The 18,320-nt window shown below is 52.3% G+C and overlaps 7 protein-coding genes; 3 read left to right on the top strand and 4 right to left on the bottom strand.

Moving 5' to 3' along the window:
- Positions 1-1,459: 1,459 nt before the first annotated feature.
- Positions 1,460-3,729, bottom strand: RCC_08684 (probable Alpha-galactosidase 2; the record flags this gene model as incomplete). XM_023773932.1 has 2 exons in its annotated part: positions 1,460-3,609; positions 3,666-3,729. The coding sequence occupies 2 exons, from the start codon at positions 3,727-3,729 to the stop codon at positions 1,460-1,462; spliced, it is 2,214 nt and encodes a 737-aa protein (XP_023629700.1).
- Positions 3,730-4,602: 873 nt separating this feature from the next.
- RCC_08685 (uncharacterized protein) lies at positions 4,603-6,179 on the bottom strand (the record flags this gene model as incomplete). XM_023773933.1 has 3 exons in its annotated part: positions 4,603-4,937; positions 4,993-5,847; positions 5,900-6,179. The coding sequence occupies 3 exons, from the start codon at positions 6,177-6,179 to the stop codon at positions 4,603-4,605; spliced, it is 1,470 nt and encodes a 489-aa protein (XP_023629701.1).
- Positions 6,180-8,399: 2,220 nt separating this feature from the next.
- Positions 8,400-9,614, top strand: RCC_08686 (uncharacterized protein; the record flags this gene model as incomplete). Its single annotated transcript, XM_023773934.1, has 1 exon — positions 8,400-9,614. The coding sequence occupies one exon, from the start codon at positions 8,400-8,402 to the stop codon at positions 9,612-9,614; it is 1,215 nt and encodes a 404-aa protein (XP_023629702.1).
- Positions 9,615-10,877: 1,263 nt separating this feature from the next.
- Positions 10,878-12,962, bottom strand: RCC_08687 (uncharacterized protein; the record flags this gene model as incomplete). Its single annotated transcript, XM_023773935.1, has 1 exon — positions 10,878-12,962. The coding sequence occupies one exon, from the start codon at positions 12,960-12,962 to the stop codon at positions 10,878-10,880; it is 2,085 nt and encodes a 694-aa protein (XP_023629703.1).
- Positions 12,963-14,105: 1,143 nt separating this feature from the next.
- On the top strand, positions 14,106-14,438 carry RCC_08688 (uncharacterized protein; the record flags this gene model as incomplete). The annotated part of the gene is made up of 1 exon (XM_023773936.1): positions 14,106-14,438. The coding sequence occupies one exon, from the start codon at positions 14,106-14,108 to the stop codon at positions 14,436-14,438; it is 333 nt and encodes a 110-aa protein (XP_023629704.1).
- Positions 14,439-15,197: 759 nt separating this feature from the next.
- Positions 15,198-15,508, top strand: RCC_08689 (uncharacterized protein; the record flags this gene model as incomplete). XM_023773937.1 has 2 exons in its annotated part: positions 15,198-15,385; positions 15,442-15,508. 2 exons carry the CDS (start codon positions 15,198-15,200, stop codon positions 15,506-15,508), a joined length of 255 nt encoding a protein of 84 aa, XP_023629705.1.
- A 1,573-nt stretch (positions 15,509-17,081) lies between these two features.
- RCC_08690 (uncharacterized protein) lies at positions 17,082-18,157 on the bottom strand (the record flags this gene model as incomplete). XM_023773938.1 has 3 exons in its annotated part: positions 17,082-17,476; positions 17,534-17,710; positions 17,770-18,157. The coding sequence occupies 3 exons, from the start codon at positions 18,155-18,157 to the stop codon at positions 17,082-17,084; spliced, it is 960 nt and encodes a 319-aa protein (XP_023629706.1).
- Between the last annotated feature and the right edge of the window lie 163 nt (positions 18,158-18,320).

The raw sequence follows: 18,320 nt of genomic DNA on the forward strand, positions 1-18,320 counted from the left end.
GTGAAGTGTTGCAGTCTAGAGTTTGCGCTCGTTTGCACTCGTCCACCCAGTCCAGTCCGGATTAGGACAAACCCCTCACCGATCGCGTGGATGCGGCCCGGAAGAGAGCTTTTGGAATGGACAGACCGAGCCAGAACAAAGGCAAGGCATCTCGGCCCCATAAAGAAAAATGTACGTCAACGAATAGAAAGAGCTGTGAGCCGTCAGGACGAGGACGCCGCCGMATGTCGAGCTGGGTACACTTCACTGTACATCTACAGCCCTGGGCTTGGTGCTTGGATTGGCAACCCCGCCGCGGCGAGCACGTCGAATCGCTCGCAATCCGCCGACTGTTGTATGCGGTACATCCCGCAAGAATCGCGGCGTTGTGACTGCTTTCAGACGATTTCAGACCTCGTTGTAGGTCAACTTGAGAAGCTGACCTGTCCTCAAGGTGCAGGGAAAAAGAGGAGTACAGTACAGTACAGTACACGCGAGGCCGAGGATGAAGCGTCTTGCATCCCTGCTCGAAGCCCTTGTTCTTTGATGGTCAAGCATCATCAAGATCTGTTCAGTGACAAGTCTCGAATTTTGCTTGGCTTGTTCGTCAGCCTTGCTCACCATCTCGTAGTTTTCGTATGGAGAATTAAARAAAAGTAGTCTCCTGAGACACCCGACTCTGACGAACCATGGAAGCTTGTGCACAATCTACATCGAGATCTTCAAACGACGTCAACGGTGGGCGTGCTTAAACTTCAATCTGCTCATCGTATGCCAAGGCCTGGAATGTCAACAACCCAACCGTCTTGAGCATTTCTCCATCACAGGAATCGCAACAGTGATCTATCATTTGGCATGGCATCTTCGTCGGGTTGGTAGTCGTATGAAGGAGTCGAAAGCAAGAACCGCATCAGATACTCGACGAGAGTAAAGCTCAAGGGAATGCTCGGGCTGACGCAACCCCGACAACGGCGAGCGTAATCTAATATAACGCAGAGCTTGTCTGCTGCCGTTAGACTTCATATGCACTACGAGATGGAGATCTGACGTCGAAGATTGAGTATGAATGCCGAGACTTTGTAAGATATGCCGTTTTGAGCAGTGGCCCTTTTGAGACGAATTGGGCAGCACATGAAGTCGCACTTCTTCTCTCACTCCGGGTTTTGTCCAGCTTCATCAGAGGTTGATGCGCTGTTCCCTCCATGATGATTGATGAAATCGGAAGATATCATTTCGTGGTACGCTATGACTTGTTAGACGGTTTGCGGTTCGCTCGGAACTTCCCAATGACGAGTCTGATCCATTCATCAGCCTCTAGGACCAGCTCACCAGCCTCGAGACGTGATAGATCCAGTGAACCTTGCAACAATCCACAGTCACGGAGAGAAGAAGGAGGAAGACATGATGTCGTTCAAACATAACTCATACATGCTAGCATACACAACGCTGGCTATCCACCCAATGCTACCAACAACCCATCTCAAACCTTGCGCAGATAGAACAACTTGCTCTTGTAATCCGCCTGCGCAAAGTCGATGTTCAGACCCGCATTCATATACGAAGCACCACTGTACGTCGCATTGTCATAGGTGTTGACATATCTCGCCGACTTGTCCAAACCCTGTAGTCTCAATGGCGGTGGTGCAGGCTTCAACGTAGCCTTTTGCTGGAAAGCAAAGACGGCGGATTCATCTTTGCTCTTGGAGACGAATTGCACCGCCGGCCAGTTGGAGTGATCGGGGAGCGCGAGACGGTAGAAGTCTCCGGAGATGACGAGCGGGTTCACCAATGCCGACTCCTCCATGATGCTGGGGATGAGGGAGGCTTCGTCCGCGCTGAGCTCTTCGGGGTTCAATTCGAAACCAAAGGAGCCGCACATGAGAGCGACGTGAGCGCGGTATTCCATGGAAATGTTACGTTGCGTGGCTCCGTTGGGAACCTTGGAGATGTGGCATCCCATTGATGATGGTGGGTAGGCGAGTGAGGTTCCCATCTGGATTGTCAAGCGGTCGGAGGCGTCGGTGTTGTCGGATGCCCAGTGCTGTGGCCAGTAGTGGAGCAGGCCGGGGTCGAAACGGCCACCACCGGAAGCGCAGCCCTCGAAGAGGACGTTTGGGAAGGTGGTGGTCAGGTTGTCGATGACGCGGTACATGCCCAGCATGTATGTATGGCTCTCAGAAGGACTGCCCAGCTCGTGCATCGCTCTGTTGTTGTCCCACTTGACGTATTGGATGTTGGCGGTGCTGAGGAGGTTKGTCATGAAATTGATGATGAAGTCCTGGACCTCCACCAAACCAACGTTGAGAACAAGCTGACTTCTTGTCAGAGATCTGGCGTATTTACCAGAGTGAAGGGCCCACTCGGGATGCTCGTGGTACAGCGTAGAGTTGGGGTTGATCATTTCCGGCTCCACCCAAATACCAAATTGCAACGAGGTGGAAGCATTGGCGACGGTGAAGTTGTTGACCTCCTGGATGAAAGGGTTGAGGCCGTGTGGGAACTTGGCCGGGTTTGGAGTCCAGTCTCCAAGTCCCATGGTGTCGTTGTTGCGAGGGTATTCAACGCCAAACCAACCATCGTCCATCACAAGGAGAGAGACACCGAGGGCGGCAGTCTCCTCTGCAAGCTTCACTACGTTGGTTTCGTTGATGCTGGCACCAAGTCCCTCCCAAGAGTTCAACAGAACGGGTCGGACCTGGTCCGTGAATTTGGAACGGGAGAGATGGTTGCGGTATAGGTCGTGGAACGATCTGGACATGCCGCCAAGACCCTCGGTGGAATAGACAGCGACCGCCTCGGGTGACGTCCATGTTTCACCAGGCGCAACACCCAGGGTGGTGTGAAGAGGGTTCAGTCCTAGAAGGACGCGAACGTATCCGTTGGAGAAACGTTCCGCCATGGCCTCGAAGCTGCCAGAGTAGACAAGGTTGAATCCCCACGCCTCTCCTTGAGACTCGGTGGTCTCGGGCGGAGAGAGGGCGAAGAATGGATTGTGGAGGTGGGAAGCATAACCAGCAGTAGACCGGAATCCCGTCTCACCATACTCGACCTTCTTAACCGCACGGTTGGCCTCGTGTGACCAGTCTCCATGGAGGTAGGTCATCAACAGGTCGTTGTTGGGAAGGTCGACGCTGAAGCTGGCRGCACGCTCAATGGTGATGTTGGCCGTTCCATTGTTGCTGAGCTGGAAGCTGCGTGCAATGGCGTTGTACTTGGGGAAGATGGAGTAATGCAGGGCTGCAGAAACATCCGAGACGTTGTCATACAACCTCACGATGATGGTCGAGACATCACTCTCACTGCCGTAGGTGGATGGGAGTCCTTCAAGCTTGGGCTTCCCTGCAACAATTTCATGAGACTCGTAGGTGAGGGCGGTGACCGTGCTTCCGTCTGCGTGTCTGATGTGAATAGCAGGCAAGCGGAGATCGCTCCGGCCAACATCGGGGAATTCGCGGCGGTCATTGGCCAATCCGTCGTGCCATCCTTGAGTGGAGATGACGGCGGCTGGCATGAAATCTGCAGGTCCTCCGAAGTGATCCAGAGTGAGGTCGCCAGTTGTCGTATCGGCGTGGAACAGGTACGAGACATTGTCTCCCGTCAATGTGAAGTTTGCACCATCGGCGGTGATTGCTGTCTTGTATTAGCCGGCGACCATCATCGAGTCATGTATCGAGGAGTATATTCACCTTGCTGGCCAGCAACCACTGCGGCCGACGACGCCAACAGCGAGAATCCCGAAACTGCCCTCATTGTCCGTACAAACGTTGCGGTAATGTCTGCAGCGATCGATGAGGCGTACTCCAGATACTTATGCAGTTCTTCTCCCCGCGTGGAGCATCTCGGCGTCTGACGGAATCCCCGCATTTTGCAAGGTTCAGCCGGGATGTGGAGGATATGGTCGGACTCGACTTGGCGGCAGCTTTCTCGGCGAAAACAATGGAAGAAATGGTTGATGTTAAGTGTTCTTGGCTCTCGTTTGCCATTGTAGTTGTAGTTGTGGATGTTGTTTGTTTGGTGAGTCACATTGGGGATTGCCAGGCAGCCAAATCATTGAAAGCTGTGAATGAAAATGTTATCCAATCTCACTCCAACTGCCGCATCTACTTCGCATTTCGGCCGCTTTGCTCGCGTATTCTTCGCCTTGAGAAATCCTACTCAATGTCTCGCATCACCTGATGCCATCTCGACGATGAACGCACTTGGCGTGGTCCTAGCTCATCCGCTCTCCAGGTGTTCCACGTTGTCCTGCAGGGATCTCTTGCGGGCACAGCTCTCGCATTGGCACTTGCAGCGAAGACACGTGCGTAGAGCAGCGGAATGTGGGCGCGAAGCCGGCGAACTGTTCCCTCAATGGGTAGAACATCGGCCTTGGTACACATTGCAGCAGTACGGAGTAGTGCCCGATGTCTTTTGACAATGGTCCGCAATAGATTGATAATAATCTCCCCGACTCACTGCGGGACTGGGTTTATGCTCATCAGGGGGAAGGGTGGAAGTAGAGGAGACTGCAGGGTTTTCACGACGTTGAATGATTGTAGCCTCTGAACGTGGTCGATTCTTGTCACATGTCTTTGAGCTTCTTCGGTCAATGCACATTGATGCCCAGAAAGATGCCCACTGTTCTCATTCGATGGCAGTGACATCAACATCGTACTCCACATCGGTTCGAATGACATACTTGGCTCCCTCCACTACACCCGTGCCTTCATGGAGCAGAGCGCCCTGTGCTTCACCGTGAGGAAAGACAGCGACGCTTCCTTGAAGCGGCTTCACAGGATAGGCGTTCATGACGCCTTCTCTGACGCTGGGTATGAAGAAGGTTGTCTCGCCGCCCTTGAACTCATCATTGAGATAGATCAAGAAGGTGAAGAGGCTGGATTGACGGGCATCTGATGGAGACGCGTCGTATTGATAGGCGTCTGTGGTGGGATGAATGCCGGAAGGTGGCCAGGCACCATCTAGGATCAATGTTAGCGCGCTCGTTTGTTTGCCTTTCCGTGAGATTTGACGAACCAATGTGACATCTGTACTCCGCACCGGGAACATATCGATACACTCTGAAGCGACGATTGATCCCGCGAACTTGCTTTCCAGCCACTTTCTCCGGAACAAAGGCCTTGACTCTGTCCCAGAGGTTGTCATGGAAGGCCTGGTCAACAACCCAGTAGAAGTTGTGCGCAAGGACACTGCTTTCTTCGCCTTCCGGTCGCAGCGGGGCATCGGGAATGAACTCCATGCTCTCGCCAGCGGCGATGATTGATGAGCACTCCTCCGGTGATAACACATCTTTGATCACACGCAGATTGGGTACGACCGGGTGACTGTGACATTCAGGCTTTGTGCTGTCCTTCTTCAAGACAATGGTGTCGTCTGTGGAGGCGAACAAGACTGCAGGGTGAAGATTTGGGGGTTTCCTGGCCGGACCAGGAGTCGTCTCGATAATGCGGAAGCGACTTTTGAGATCCGGAGAGCAGCTCTTGAAAATGGACTTATCAAGAACGCTGGCTCGGGTTTGCCGCACAGACTGTGTGGCATCGCGAAGGTCCCATATCTGCTGAAGTGCAATGGGTTCAGAACTCCCAAACACACTTGCGGGGTTGGTATCGGTTGGACCCGTCACACGGAGGATAGAGTCGAGGACCTGTAGAAGCTCCAGGTTTTTGGACGAACGGGCGACGGCAGGCTTGCTAATCTCCTTGATAGGGTCGGAGAGTCCGGRAACCACATCAAGCGTGCGCACCCATCGACAAAGAGCTCCAAGGGTGGGAGTCTCTTTGCGAATGCGCATCTCAGCGAGAAGAACCAGAGCGTCGATATATTTCCCATCTGTGAGCGCACCAGATATACGCGCTGTCAGGTTGTTGCCCTCTGTATGTCATTAGTGGTGATCATCAACCTGGGACAGTCTTGCATTGCTCACCAGACGCCGCGTTGAGTCCAGTGGTGCATGCCTGACGAAATGCATAAACCGCTGTTCGAAGATCCTTGCATGCCTTCGACTTGATGATTGCTGGATACTGGGCCAAAGTCTGCAATGTCTCGACGGATATTTCAATGTCCTCGGGCAGGACGATTGAGCTTGCATTTGTTGGCTCGAATGTTGTGGTACTGTCAGATGGAGGCGACGGTATGCCTGCGGGAAGGGCCTGTTTCTTGACAGCTGATACTGTTTGGGCGTTGTTACGCTTCCTTWTCGCCATTTTGTGGTCTGATGAGATGAAGTATACAGATTGTAGCAGTGGGTGGCGTCGAGTGGGGCGTTGGGTGGTGTGGATGTGAGTTTTCTTCGGATCTTTCTTGCCGAAGCCCTAACCTGCTGAAATGCTGAAATTGGAATGCTTCGATTTCACCTTTTGGCCCTGCATCATTGATGGAACATCGACATGCGAATCATTGTCGTCGAGCCCTCGAACTCATGTCCCTTACGAAACCTACAGCATCTCACGATCTCCACGAAACCCTTTCGGTTGACAACTCGTTCAATGCATTGTTCCGTCTGCAGGCGTACGCGGGAAGGTGCAATAYGAAGAGCCGTCAACTCTGTCCAGTCCAGCTCTAACGAGAAGAATGCAAAAAAGCAGCCGGTGCGAGTACGAGACCGACAGCACTGCTTTTGCGGATGTCATACCGAAGGCAAGGCTTTACGGACTCTGAAACCTCCTTCAACACATCAGTGCAACTCTTTCTCGCCCGAGCAAATTGGTGATTCGTCCGTCTGATAGCAGCAGGGGACGCTGATGAGACAATCGGCTGTTGTGGCACCTCAAAGCTCAGCAACACCGGCCAACTAAAGATTGACGCGGACCTCGAACAACTACAGAGATGCGCCGGTATACGCTTCTCTTGCCTGGCGCGGACGGCGATATACTGCTCTCCAGGAGCATCTTCTTGTGTTTGAATCTCCCCGTATTTCCTCCACTTCATCCCCCTTTTGTTTTGATGTTCCATACCTTCTTGACAGATTTCTCAACTTCGTTTCCCTTTCATGCCGATGGTTCATTTCTCCGCAAAAGCTCAGGCTCGACCAAGTCCGATTTCCGTTGGGACGGCCGATGATGCTTTTACCCTGGGGTAAGGTTCCACAACTCCCGCATGGATACTTCCCGAGACACATGATGCTCCCCATCTCCTACTTCCGCCTTCGAATCCCGCAAATGGGAAAGACAACCTTCTTTGGATTATTTGGTCCTCGAACATGAACAGCGAGCTCGTCACAAGATGTGTCTAGCTTTTTGTCGTGAACATAGGCAGCAAATATTCTACAGGCACGAAGCAGAAGAGTCTATACGGGTGACACCGACTGTCTAGATTCTACTCTGGGCGAAGCTGTCTCGGAATACGCTGCCTCGTCTTGATGTTAGGGTTAGGGTTGGGGTAGGCTGGTGTTCATGTCAAAATGATCCCGGACGTTGAGAGAGACCTACAGTTACGATGCCACGGATCAGCGGACGGTGACCTGAATGGAATGACGTACGTTTGAGATCGATGATCAGAGCTCTTCCTGGGAATGGGTCTGGGAACGGGATAACGCACGCGTCTGGAACACATGGCCCGGACGACTTACGAAGCTTCGTCCCTACAGCAATGACTTTTGGAAGAGCCACGTAGGTCAAGGCTTGCGGGATCAAGCTACAAATCTGGCGAAGCTACCCAAGCCAAAGACTTTGTGGGCAAGGACAATGGGTGGACCAAGATGGCGGCCGGAGCAAGGTTCCAGCACAGCCTCGACATACTTACATCTCGATTCCGTCCCCACACAAACAGCAACATTCCAGGAATTATCGAGAATGAACGGATCGACAGTGGCATCAGCACATGACTACAACTTCGCCCTTGGCGCCGCGTTACCAACAGGGCCTGACAAAATGAGCCGGATACTCGGCGGCCCTCGACATACCAACGGGCGATTTACTCGAGGGCAGCGCCATGTATGTAAAAGTTCTCCCTGAGCGCAGCGATTGATCTCTTAAAAGCGTTCATACATCCCGGCTACCATGCACACTGACAACAGCAGCTTGGCCCACCACCAAAACTGGCCACACCAACGACCACTCAACCCCGCGACTTACTCAGAACGTTCCATACATATCCGCTACAAAGGTTCTGGTGGTCGACGAACAAGTTCTACCATGTCTCAGACAATCCCCCGACGCCAAGACAATGCAGTTTTGAGACCATGAATCCGTCACGCCAACTTTGGAAACCAGCGACCCGGACTTTAGATGAATTGGAACTGCAACGTGGGTTCCTGAGGAACGACCTATATTGACAAGGATGGAGGCAGAGTGGTTGCTGTTGGAGTATTCGATATCCACTTAGGGTTAGGTGTTCACGGTACCGGCGGTAGACACGAGGCTTAGTTTTCACATTGACCAAAGGTTCGAGACATGCTGATTCCGAACCTACACGGCAACTCCAGCATGGCCACGACCAGTTTCCTGTCCAATCCGGGGATTGCCGAGTCTTCTGGCCTTCTTAATCTTCTTCCCTTCGTCGCCTTCCTGACACTCCCCACCACTTTCGCAGTGGGACCAAAATCAAGACAAATCATGAACTCGCCAACATCAGCAGAAGACTCCATCGTGGCCTCGGCGATGTCCAAAGAACTTGTAGATCTCATCTTGACCGAGAACATCCCCGACACAAGCGTCGATCAGAAGAAATCAACCACCAAGACCCCGAAAAAAGTGCAAGACGTCTTCCTGAACCAGTATCGCAGGACCATAGAGTCATTCCGCAAAGCCACACGAGAGTTCCTAGATGCGGCCTGGAAAACATCTACATCCGATCCAATGCTCTACCTCAGAACTCTCTACCCTCTGCACTACCACGCCGAGAATTTCAGACAAGCCGCAAAGAAAGCCCGCTCGCAAGTCGTCGAAGACGAGAAATCCGGCAGATTCGAAGCAGAAGAGGAATCCGACGCAGTCGACCCCTCTAGAAGATATATCCCCCACAGTGAATGGCTCGCCCAAATCCAACTCGCCGACCAAGAGCTACAAACCTGTGAAACTCTCTTCCAAAACGCAACCCAGAGTTTCCGTCTCGGGGAATTCCCCGGCGTAATCCGCCTCGTACGCTCCACAACACCCCTCTCCAACATCAAACGTGCGCGATTCTGGAAAGATGTCTGTGCCATGTATCGTCTGGATCGTTGCTGTCGAATCTCGGGACGCAAAGAATCGCAGAAACTCGCGGCGATCAAAGTGCAAGAGACGGCGAGAATTGATGCCGAGAGATATAAAGGTGACGAAACGATAGCTATGCGACATCGACGTATGCTTGCGTTCTGTGATTGTGGAGATTGCGTGAATGATGTGCAGGGATTAGGGCAAGCGGATGAGGGTCTTGTTGAGAGTGTTGTGGAGATGCAAGGAGGAGGAGGAGGAGCAGGGGATGGACAGTCGAGCCTACCATCATTACGTGGGGAGAGGGATAGGAAATTTCGGGAGATGGCGAAGGTGGGTAAGGAGATGAATGAGATGCAGCATAAGGAATCTCATCTTTGGTGTGCGTGTCCTTATTGCGAGGGGGAGGTTGAGGAGCCACAGAAGAGTGATGGGAAGGTTGTTGTTACTCCTGCTTCTGTTTCTTCGGCTTCTCTTGCTGATTCGGAGAGGACTTTGAGGGGCTGAGTGGAAAGATGGGTTGAGAGATGGACGGTTCAAGGATTCGGGAATGAGAACTATGGCGGGATGAAAAGGTGATTAGCGGTGTGGTTGTTCGTGAGGGTATGGAATTGGATGCATTGGGAGCTTTTTCATGAGATGGATTTATTTCGAAGCAGGGGGGGTAGATGATAGATGATCACAAGTAGAGAGTGGTCTTCTTAACCGGGGCTGTTGTAGATTGGATAGATTGAAAGAAGATAGATGGAGGGCCTGATTTATTCTCCTAAGCTATACTAACCGACGCAAGACACGTTACAAACGGGAAACTACAAGGAGGTGACACTATCGAGAGAGATGAAGAAAAACAATCACGAGTATGTATACCGCGAAATTCCATCTTACCTTTCTAGTAACTCCTCAAACAGCGCCCCGTAGAAATACAAACAAGTGCACATCGCATAAGGTAGGTAGATACAGTACCTGAACCACTCCGATTTAGCTTAGCCAAAAGATACACCAAACATCTTTAGGCTGACGTCTAGCGCATACCTTCACCTATCGATGGAGTTATCATCTAGCGCTAGCAACACTACTACTACAAAGAAGAAGAAGAAGAAGAGAAAATATTTACCATCGTTTCATTGAACAATACTCCTCCCTAAACCTCGAATCGAATGTCCGAAGAAGGTAGGTAATAGTAACGAAATATCTCTACACGTGTGAATACATTTCCCAAAAGGTAACATTACATTGTCCAAGTACTAAGTAGTGTAGTTAAAAGCCAGTCTACTCTATCTACCTCGCTACCCAGCTTCTCCACCCCGTTATTTCACCCCGTTATTTCACCCCGTTATTTCACCCCGTTATTTCACCCCGATATTTCACCCCGTTGGCCAAAAGTTTGCCTTTACCGATGATCCAATCGGTGAATGGTTTCTCAAGTTCCATTTCGCTCGCTAGCTATACCGATCAATTAATCAATCACGTCAACTAATCCGACAAAAATCAATCCCCCCTTCATTCGTTCGTTCGTGCGGTCGTCAAGAGAACGATGATTCAAAGTCACCAAGTCTCCGAGTCCATCGCGTCCTTCTCCCTTCAACGTTCAGCCTCCTTTCAATATCCCCCGTCCAGTCATACATTCCCATTCCTTCACTTCCCTTTCCAAAAACGGCCGGAATCCGCCATCTGATCGATCAGCTTTCAACCATCCCAACTCAACCACCCTCCGACCTAACCCAATCCACCGGCATATCAGCACCACACTCAGAGGAAGCGCCCCAAGCATCACCCAACCCTCCCCTTGCCCTTCCCCTTCCCCTTCATACCCCTCCCAGCCCCACCTTTCCTCCCCCCAAGAACTTTACTAGCAGCAGCTTGTCCTTCAGCCTCCCAATCCACGACATCCACGTCTCTTGACGTCCTCTTCTTCGTCATGGTCGTCGTCGCGGGAATTGTTGTCCTTCTCCTCGGAGAAGAAGAAGATGACGAAGAAGAGGAAGAAGGAAAAGAAGGAGTCTCTTGAATCTCTCCCATGACTTCTTCAGTAGTCTCATCTTCATCAACATCATCATCTTCATGTTCGTAGACGACTTGTTCTTCCTCTTCCTCCTCAACTTCCTCCGCCTCATCAGGCTGTTGTTGCTGTTCAAACTCCACGCCATCCATCTCCTCACCATCCCCACCACCCTGAACCTCAGGATTAGGATCTGGGATAATAGTCCAGCCCTCGACCTCCCTCAACTCCCTTCGCACTCTACGCCGTCTCTGCGTCTTGCTCTCGCCCTCCAATCGCCTCTTCTCAACAATGGCATACTCGGCCCTCTCGGGATCCCGCAACTCCTTGGTCTTCAAGCGACTCTTCAAATTATTGAGTCGCGCGGGATCCATCTCCAAACTCCAGCGAAGAGGATTTCCGCCCCGATCCGTTTCGGGGAGTAAGATGGGCAGGATGGCGGGTTTGTCTGCATCGGGGGAGGAAGAGTGAGGGGAAGCGGGAGGGGTGGGTTGGTTGGAAATCAGACTTCCTGCTGTGGCTTGTATGCTGCTGTCGTTGGGATTTGAGGGGATGGGTTGTTGGTCGGATTTCGGGGTTGGGAGGACTGTAGCACCCTCCTCCATGACCACATCCTCCACCCCCTCTCTCAAAGCAGACTCCCGTCTCTCCTTTTCCAGCTGTTCCTCCTCCACCGCCATATCCCTCAACAGGACCTGCACATTCTCCACTTCCCCCACACTCTCGGCGAAGTCTCTTAATTCCTCTTCACCTTCCACATCATCGGCGACTGGTTGGATGGCGGTCCTGTCGGCTTTGATGGCCTTTACAATTTCAATCAGACGTTGGAATGCTCCGTCTTTTCTCTGCCCGTCCCACCATTTCTTCAACACTTCCACCCGATCGTTCGTCTTGGCTAGAGCATACAGATTCTTGGCCAATTCCTGCATTTCGTCTTCTCTGGTGAGGATGGGAGCGATGCAGTAACCCTTGGCGATGTTGTCCCGTCGTTCCTTGGCGATTGCGGACAGGGTCTTTGCGCCATCTTTCAGGTTGATGGTGCCACGTTTGGTGGGAATATCACTGGTATCGGATTCGGATCTGGGGTCATCCGGTAGATCATGTTCGGGGTCTGTGGGGGGAGGTCTCATCTCCTTTCTCTGGGGAGCTTTTGTAGCGGATTTGGTGGTGGTGGTGGTGGTGGTGGGAGGATGGTGGTGAGAAGAAGAACGAGGGTTGGCGACATGGATGTTGGAGGAAGCGGTACTGGAACCGCTCTCCTTATCGCGACTCCTCCCCCCCCCACTCCTGCTCCGTGGAGGGATGACCGTGGTTGCTGAGACCGTCTTCCTCCGCTCCGCCGCCTGAGATTGTCGTCGAGGGGGATGTTGCACGGCCATTCCCGCGCTCTTCCTCCTCTCCACCGCCTCCTCACTCTTTCCCCTGCGCTCCCCACTCTTCCTCCTCCGCTCCACCGCCACTTCCTCACTCCTCTTCCTCTTCCTCGCCGCCTCCACCACCACAGCATCACCATCCCTCTTCCTCTTCAAGGCAGCAACCTCCTCTGCCCTCTCCCTCACGCCATCCTCGCGCTCCCTCTTCTGCCTCTCGCGCTTCTTCAGCGTATTCGCCCACTCGGCCTCTCCCTGATCGATCCATTCCTGTGGGGTGTCGGGCGTGATTTCATACACGGCTCCCCTCCAKTGATATGTCCCTAGGGATGCTGTGCCATTCGTCTGATTCTTGTCCTCSAAATGCGCATTCGTGACCAGGCGACGCGCCTCTCGTCCRTCCGTATCGGCAAGGCTACGACGCGTGGCGGWAGGAGAGGCTCCGGACGGTTGGTGCGGGAGGGAATGCCGCGTGGTTGCTACCATTGCGTTGGATGGATTGGATTGGATTGATTGATTGATTGATTGATTTTGATTGATTGCTGTCGGGGATTCGATTGTTCTTGTGAGAATGATGGTGAGTAAGGTATTTGGATTGCCTCGAACGGGCGAGCACGCGCGGGGAAGATGTGCAGGAAAAAAGCGGGCAAGATGTGCAGGACGTTGAACTTGTTGAACCAAGCAAGAAGTTGTTGGAGGTGTTTGGTGGAGGCATGCGCGTGTGATGTGGGGTTGAGGGAGCGAGCTTGGACCACCGCGTTTTGGAAGCGAGAGAAAAAAAGGTCACAATGGGGAGGGGAGATTTCCATCTATTCCACGTATTGTGAAGATATTTGGATATTTGGATATAAATATGGATACCTGTGAATCTAAACATAGATGGATATATATGAAAAGTACATCAAACAAATCCTTCATTCCCACTCATATTCCGCATATTCCAATACCGCATCCACTTCCACCCCAAACCCTCCCCCTCCCACCGCTTCCACACCGCCGTCCCCATGCCACTCTCCCTCACCTTGGCCCCCTCCATCAGCATTTCAAAGTAGACAGTGGCCGTCCCCGCCGACTCATCCACATGACTACTGACATTCCGCACCACGTACCTCGCATCCGGATGTTCGACCATGAACGCCCGGATCAACACGCACGCCTCCCCTCCCACGTCATGGGGGTGGAGGACAGGTGATCGAGAACGACGAGGAAGTTGGGGGCAAAGTGTTGTCGCACTTCCACCCCCGACGGCGTGGAGAGGGAGAAGTCGCGGGCATTGAGGCATTCGATTCCTGCTGTCGTGGTGAGCCGTTCTAGTTGGGATTTCAGGAGGGTCTTTTTATTGTCATTGCTGGTTGCGTTGCTCATTCTCGGCATGCTTTGGTTATTGTTGGAAGAATGGTGAGTTTGTGGAGGCGAGCAGATTCCGACTTTTAGAGTTTCATAAAGGTAAGGTAGGTACACATCTGCCGGGGAGCTAGCTAGTGGAACTAAATGATCTACCGGGGGCTCCTGATCGATAGATAAGATGCCTGTCTATCCTAGACATTGGCGTCCCTTCCAATATCCCGTGTATAAGGAAGGTATACAGCATCCATCTCCCCCTCTTCCCTCACATTAGCATCAATCCCAATGGAACTCTTCGAAAACTCTCCTAACACAATGGACGACGCCCTTGCCCGCCAAAAAAGCCCAAGTGCTCGCTCGCCCATCGCATCTTCTCCCGCTCCCATTCCACCCGACCGACTCGCCCATCGCATCCTCAGCAAGAACAGCCCCGCCCGACTCGCCCAATCCCTCCTGGGCTCCAAGATCCAAAAAACGCCGCCACCCGAAACCTCTCACCTGGAAATCCTCCCATCGAGAATTCAAGTCCGACCAAGCGAGAAAATCCACCCTCCGCCGTACCGCGAGACGAAATCCGGCCCTCCCGCACCGTCGCTGCAAAGATTGGATCTTCCATGAGGGAGGCGTGCATTATGTGCGGAATAGTTCGTGGTTGACATCGTATACGAAAATCGACCTTTCCGCTACGCATGGAATGGGATTGGCTGAGGACATTCATCATGAGGATGATGAAGATGAAGAAGAGCATGCCGACGACGACCTACGAGTCTTGGGCATCGGCACAATCCTCCTACAAGCTCAAGATCCCGATGGAAGAATCTGCGGCATCAAAACTACATGATGTCTTGCACATCCCCGCCATGCCGTGTAATGGCATCTCCATGCCGAAGATTTGTGCGGCGGGATGTAGAATTCGATTCGAGAGGTTGACCGGGGGAATGGTGGTGGAGAATATGCCAGTCAGGTGCCGTTGTTTCGAGGAAATCGAGCGTTTGGCGGCTTGGTGAGGGTCGAGTTGGCCGGAGATCCGGTGGGGGGAGAGTCCACTGTTGGAGCGGGAGAGGATTGCCAGTGCGAGGGTTGAGGCGAGGGAGAGGGCGAGGGTGGTGGTGGAGATGGGAGAGGGCTGCGAGGGTTATCTCAGGCGAAGAGGCGAGGGTGGGATGGAGGCCTTGGAAAGATGGCTATGAGGTTGAGTGTTGAGTGTGGAATAGGACGGCATGGCATGGGTCATGGCGTTGTAGGTACCTCGCATCTTTCATTCACTCCCTCTAGAGCTTAGCCCTTGCAAAATCCCCCCACCATACCATCGACATCCTCCAAGAACTACCCAAACACCTACAAATACCTCGATTCCATACAAACCCCCGAATTAAAATGTCCTCCCTAACAACAGCCTTCCTCGTCGCCGCCCACAACGACGCCCTCGCCGCCCAATGGCGTGCCCAAAACGTCCTCATGCACGCCTACGCCAGCATGCAGGGCGCCAATAAACGCGGCGGTGCAGAAGGGATCGCCTGGGCTCGGCGGAAGCTGGACGAGGCTCTGTCAACGACGTATCTGGCGTATGTATAATTTGTGTTACTGTTTGTGGAGATGGATTGCTGATTGGGAGGTGTAGGGATCATGAAGTTGCGTATGCGAAGCGCCGTTTGGAGGAGGAGGAGGAGGAGGGGGGAGAGGAGTAGGGATTTTTTTCTTGGGGGGGGGGGTTCTGGGATGGGGATGTGGGATTTTGGGAACAGGTGGGGAGCTGTTGGGTGGTTTTTGGATGGGGTTTTGGGGATTGGTTTGGGGGGATGGAGGGCGGGAGAGGCTGTTTTTCTTGTGTGTGATGTATATATATATGTACTGAAGAGTACGACTTTCTCCGAAAAGTGTAGTTTCCTTGTTTCTTCTTGATCTCTGGGACTTGTATACTGGACTGAGCAACGGCGTTTCAGTGTAGTCCTAGAACTACATTCGTTCCCAGGGAGTTGTGAAGTAGCGAAGAGGATGGTGAGTGCCCCGTATGAGGCGTTCAGATCAACTTGCACCGGGGTGTGACACCAGCATCCAACTAACCAAGCAGCATCCACAAGCGACAAGCACCAGAGCAGGACTACCACGTCACAAGACAAGACGCAATACTCAGAACCACATCTCATCATATTCCCTCTAGTGCCTTCACCAGGTTCATCATATCTCCTCATCTACAAGCCGTTATCCCCCACCATGTCTTCTTCTTCCACTTTCTCAGTCATGTCTATTAACGACCCCGTCTAAGCCGTCACAGCTGCTACCACTAGCCTAGCCAACCTCCACAAGAGCATCAAAAAACCCTCTACGTCTCCCCAACTAAGACGTCCCTCGACAACTTTACCCTTATCTGCAACTCCCTACGTCCGCTACAAGAAGCGTAAAGTCCTGGAGTTCAGCGGCTAATACTCACTATCGCCCGCATGTCCCTAGCTGGGAAAATAGTATAATCCGAGAGAAGATCTACTTCTTTTCGTCGCGCCGGGATGTTCTCCACTCATCGAAATGTAATCAGTAGAGGCAGGACTACATCCGTTGAACACGGTGATGACCATTCATATCTAAAATTAAGACKGTCTGAAATTCAGAATCAAAACCAGTACTTGCTCCCATGGACTGAACGACATTAGACTCGTCGATGCTAACTCTTAGTACCACATCGTGAATGTGACCTTTATTCCCCGTGGAGGCTATACAGCCGGCGGAGTCTCTCTCTCAAGGAGGGGATATATAACGTAGCGACTAGCCTTCTCGATATGAGAGACCATCAACAAGAACAGCGCCCTGAACTGCTCTCTCGATTGTCTGACGAGCTACTCTGCTAGCAGYAATAGTTCTAACAGGTCCAGAGATGTCGAGCCTGTAGAGAGCGAGGTCTTGAGACACTATGAGCCCGAGCGAACAGAATTACGAGAAATCCCTAGATGGCTGTATGATTGACAATCTGGAGCAGATGCATCTTGTCATTTCCGCCCGTATCCTGGTGATATTGAAAGACTTCTCTTCAACGGAAAGCTGTAGCCATGCAAAGGGGTGCTGCCTCATGCTCATAGATACGAGCGTAATGCTTGAGAGACAAAAATGAGAAGGAAAGAAATGACGTTGACTCGGAGATTTGCATTCGTGATCAATCTATACGGCACCGTGCTCCGCGTTTTCAATATCCATGCCAAACTTCGGGCCAATCCATTGTGCATATTCATTCAAATCATCTCATGTACTTCCCAACAAGATTCCATATTCCTACAACAAAACAGCGCCAGCAGCAACACCAATAATAGCAATCACAGAAGCACCAAAAGCCGCATTCCGACCAGCAGCACCATCGAAAGTTTGAGTGCCGCCGGTACTGCTAGGGTTGGTGTTGGTGTTGCCGTCGTTACTGTTAGAGGAAGAGTCGGAATTGCCCGTAGCTTGTGCAAGCTTGATACCATAGCTCGTCGCTGTTGTAGCTTGTGCACTCCCACTGATGGTGACGGTAGTGGTGTAAACGGAAGAAGCAGTAGTGGTGGCTTCGCAGCCGCTCCATGTCGTCCAAGGTGCTTCGCTCGACCAGGAGCCTTCAGTCCAGCCTGACCAAGTTGAGCCAGGACAGTCTGAAGTCCCCCACCAGGAAGTCCATGGGCCTTCGGTCCATGCTGTTGTTGACTGTATTAGAAATTGTCAAAAGGTGAAGTATGTTTGAAAGGACTTACCACCGGAAGAAGCCCATGGTCCTGCACCCCAGCCTTTGCTACCTGACCCGTAGCCATTGCCTCCGAATGGACCGAAGCCGGCGCCGCCAGACCAGCCACCCATGCCGCCCATGCCGCCCATACCACCCATGCCACCCATGCTACTTCCTCCATAGCCAGAGGGCCAAGCAGATCCACCTGAGTCAGTAGTGTTAGTAAGAATCTTTCTCAAAGCTGCACAAATGTTCAATACTCACCACTTGTCGCCGTGACGCTCCCAAATGGTCCCTGTGTAATAGTCTTCCCAGAGTTCGCACACAGCTGCGCCACAGCAGAGTACACAGAGTTCTTATCCGAGTCACTGCAAGAACTGTCATCGACACACTTTTGAAGAGTGGTCACCGCATCATTGCTGCCGCAAAAGGTGTTGCCAGAGGTGTAGTCAATGCCGGAGTCCTTGCACGAAGAAACACAGGAAGGGAATGCTCCCCAAGCACCCGTATCGCTGTTCCCGTTGCTACCACCGCCGTAAGATGATCCCCCCCAATTGCCTTGTTGGCCTGCAGTGCCTCCTGAACCACCGAATGCCAAGGCTGTGCTGGAGAGGAGGACCGCTGAAGCGAGGATTGTGTTGTGGAAAGACATTGCGAATGATGTTTTGTGATGTGTTTGTTCTGAAGGATGCTGAAGAGATGCGATGATGATGATGAGAAAGGGAATGTAGATGCAGAGAAATGTGGAATTGTTATACACTGTCTCCAGCCATTGTCAGATCGCACAACATGAATGTCTGGCGACGCACAACGTA

Source organism: Ramularia collo-cygni, assembly GCF_900074925.1.
Source record: "Ramularia collo-cygni strain URUG2 genome assembly, contig: RCC_scaffold15, whole genome shotgun sequence".
Lineage (NCBI taxonomy): Eukaryota > Fungi > Ascomycota > Dothideomycetes > Mycosphaerellales > Mycosphaerellaceae > Ramularia > Ramularia collo-cygni.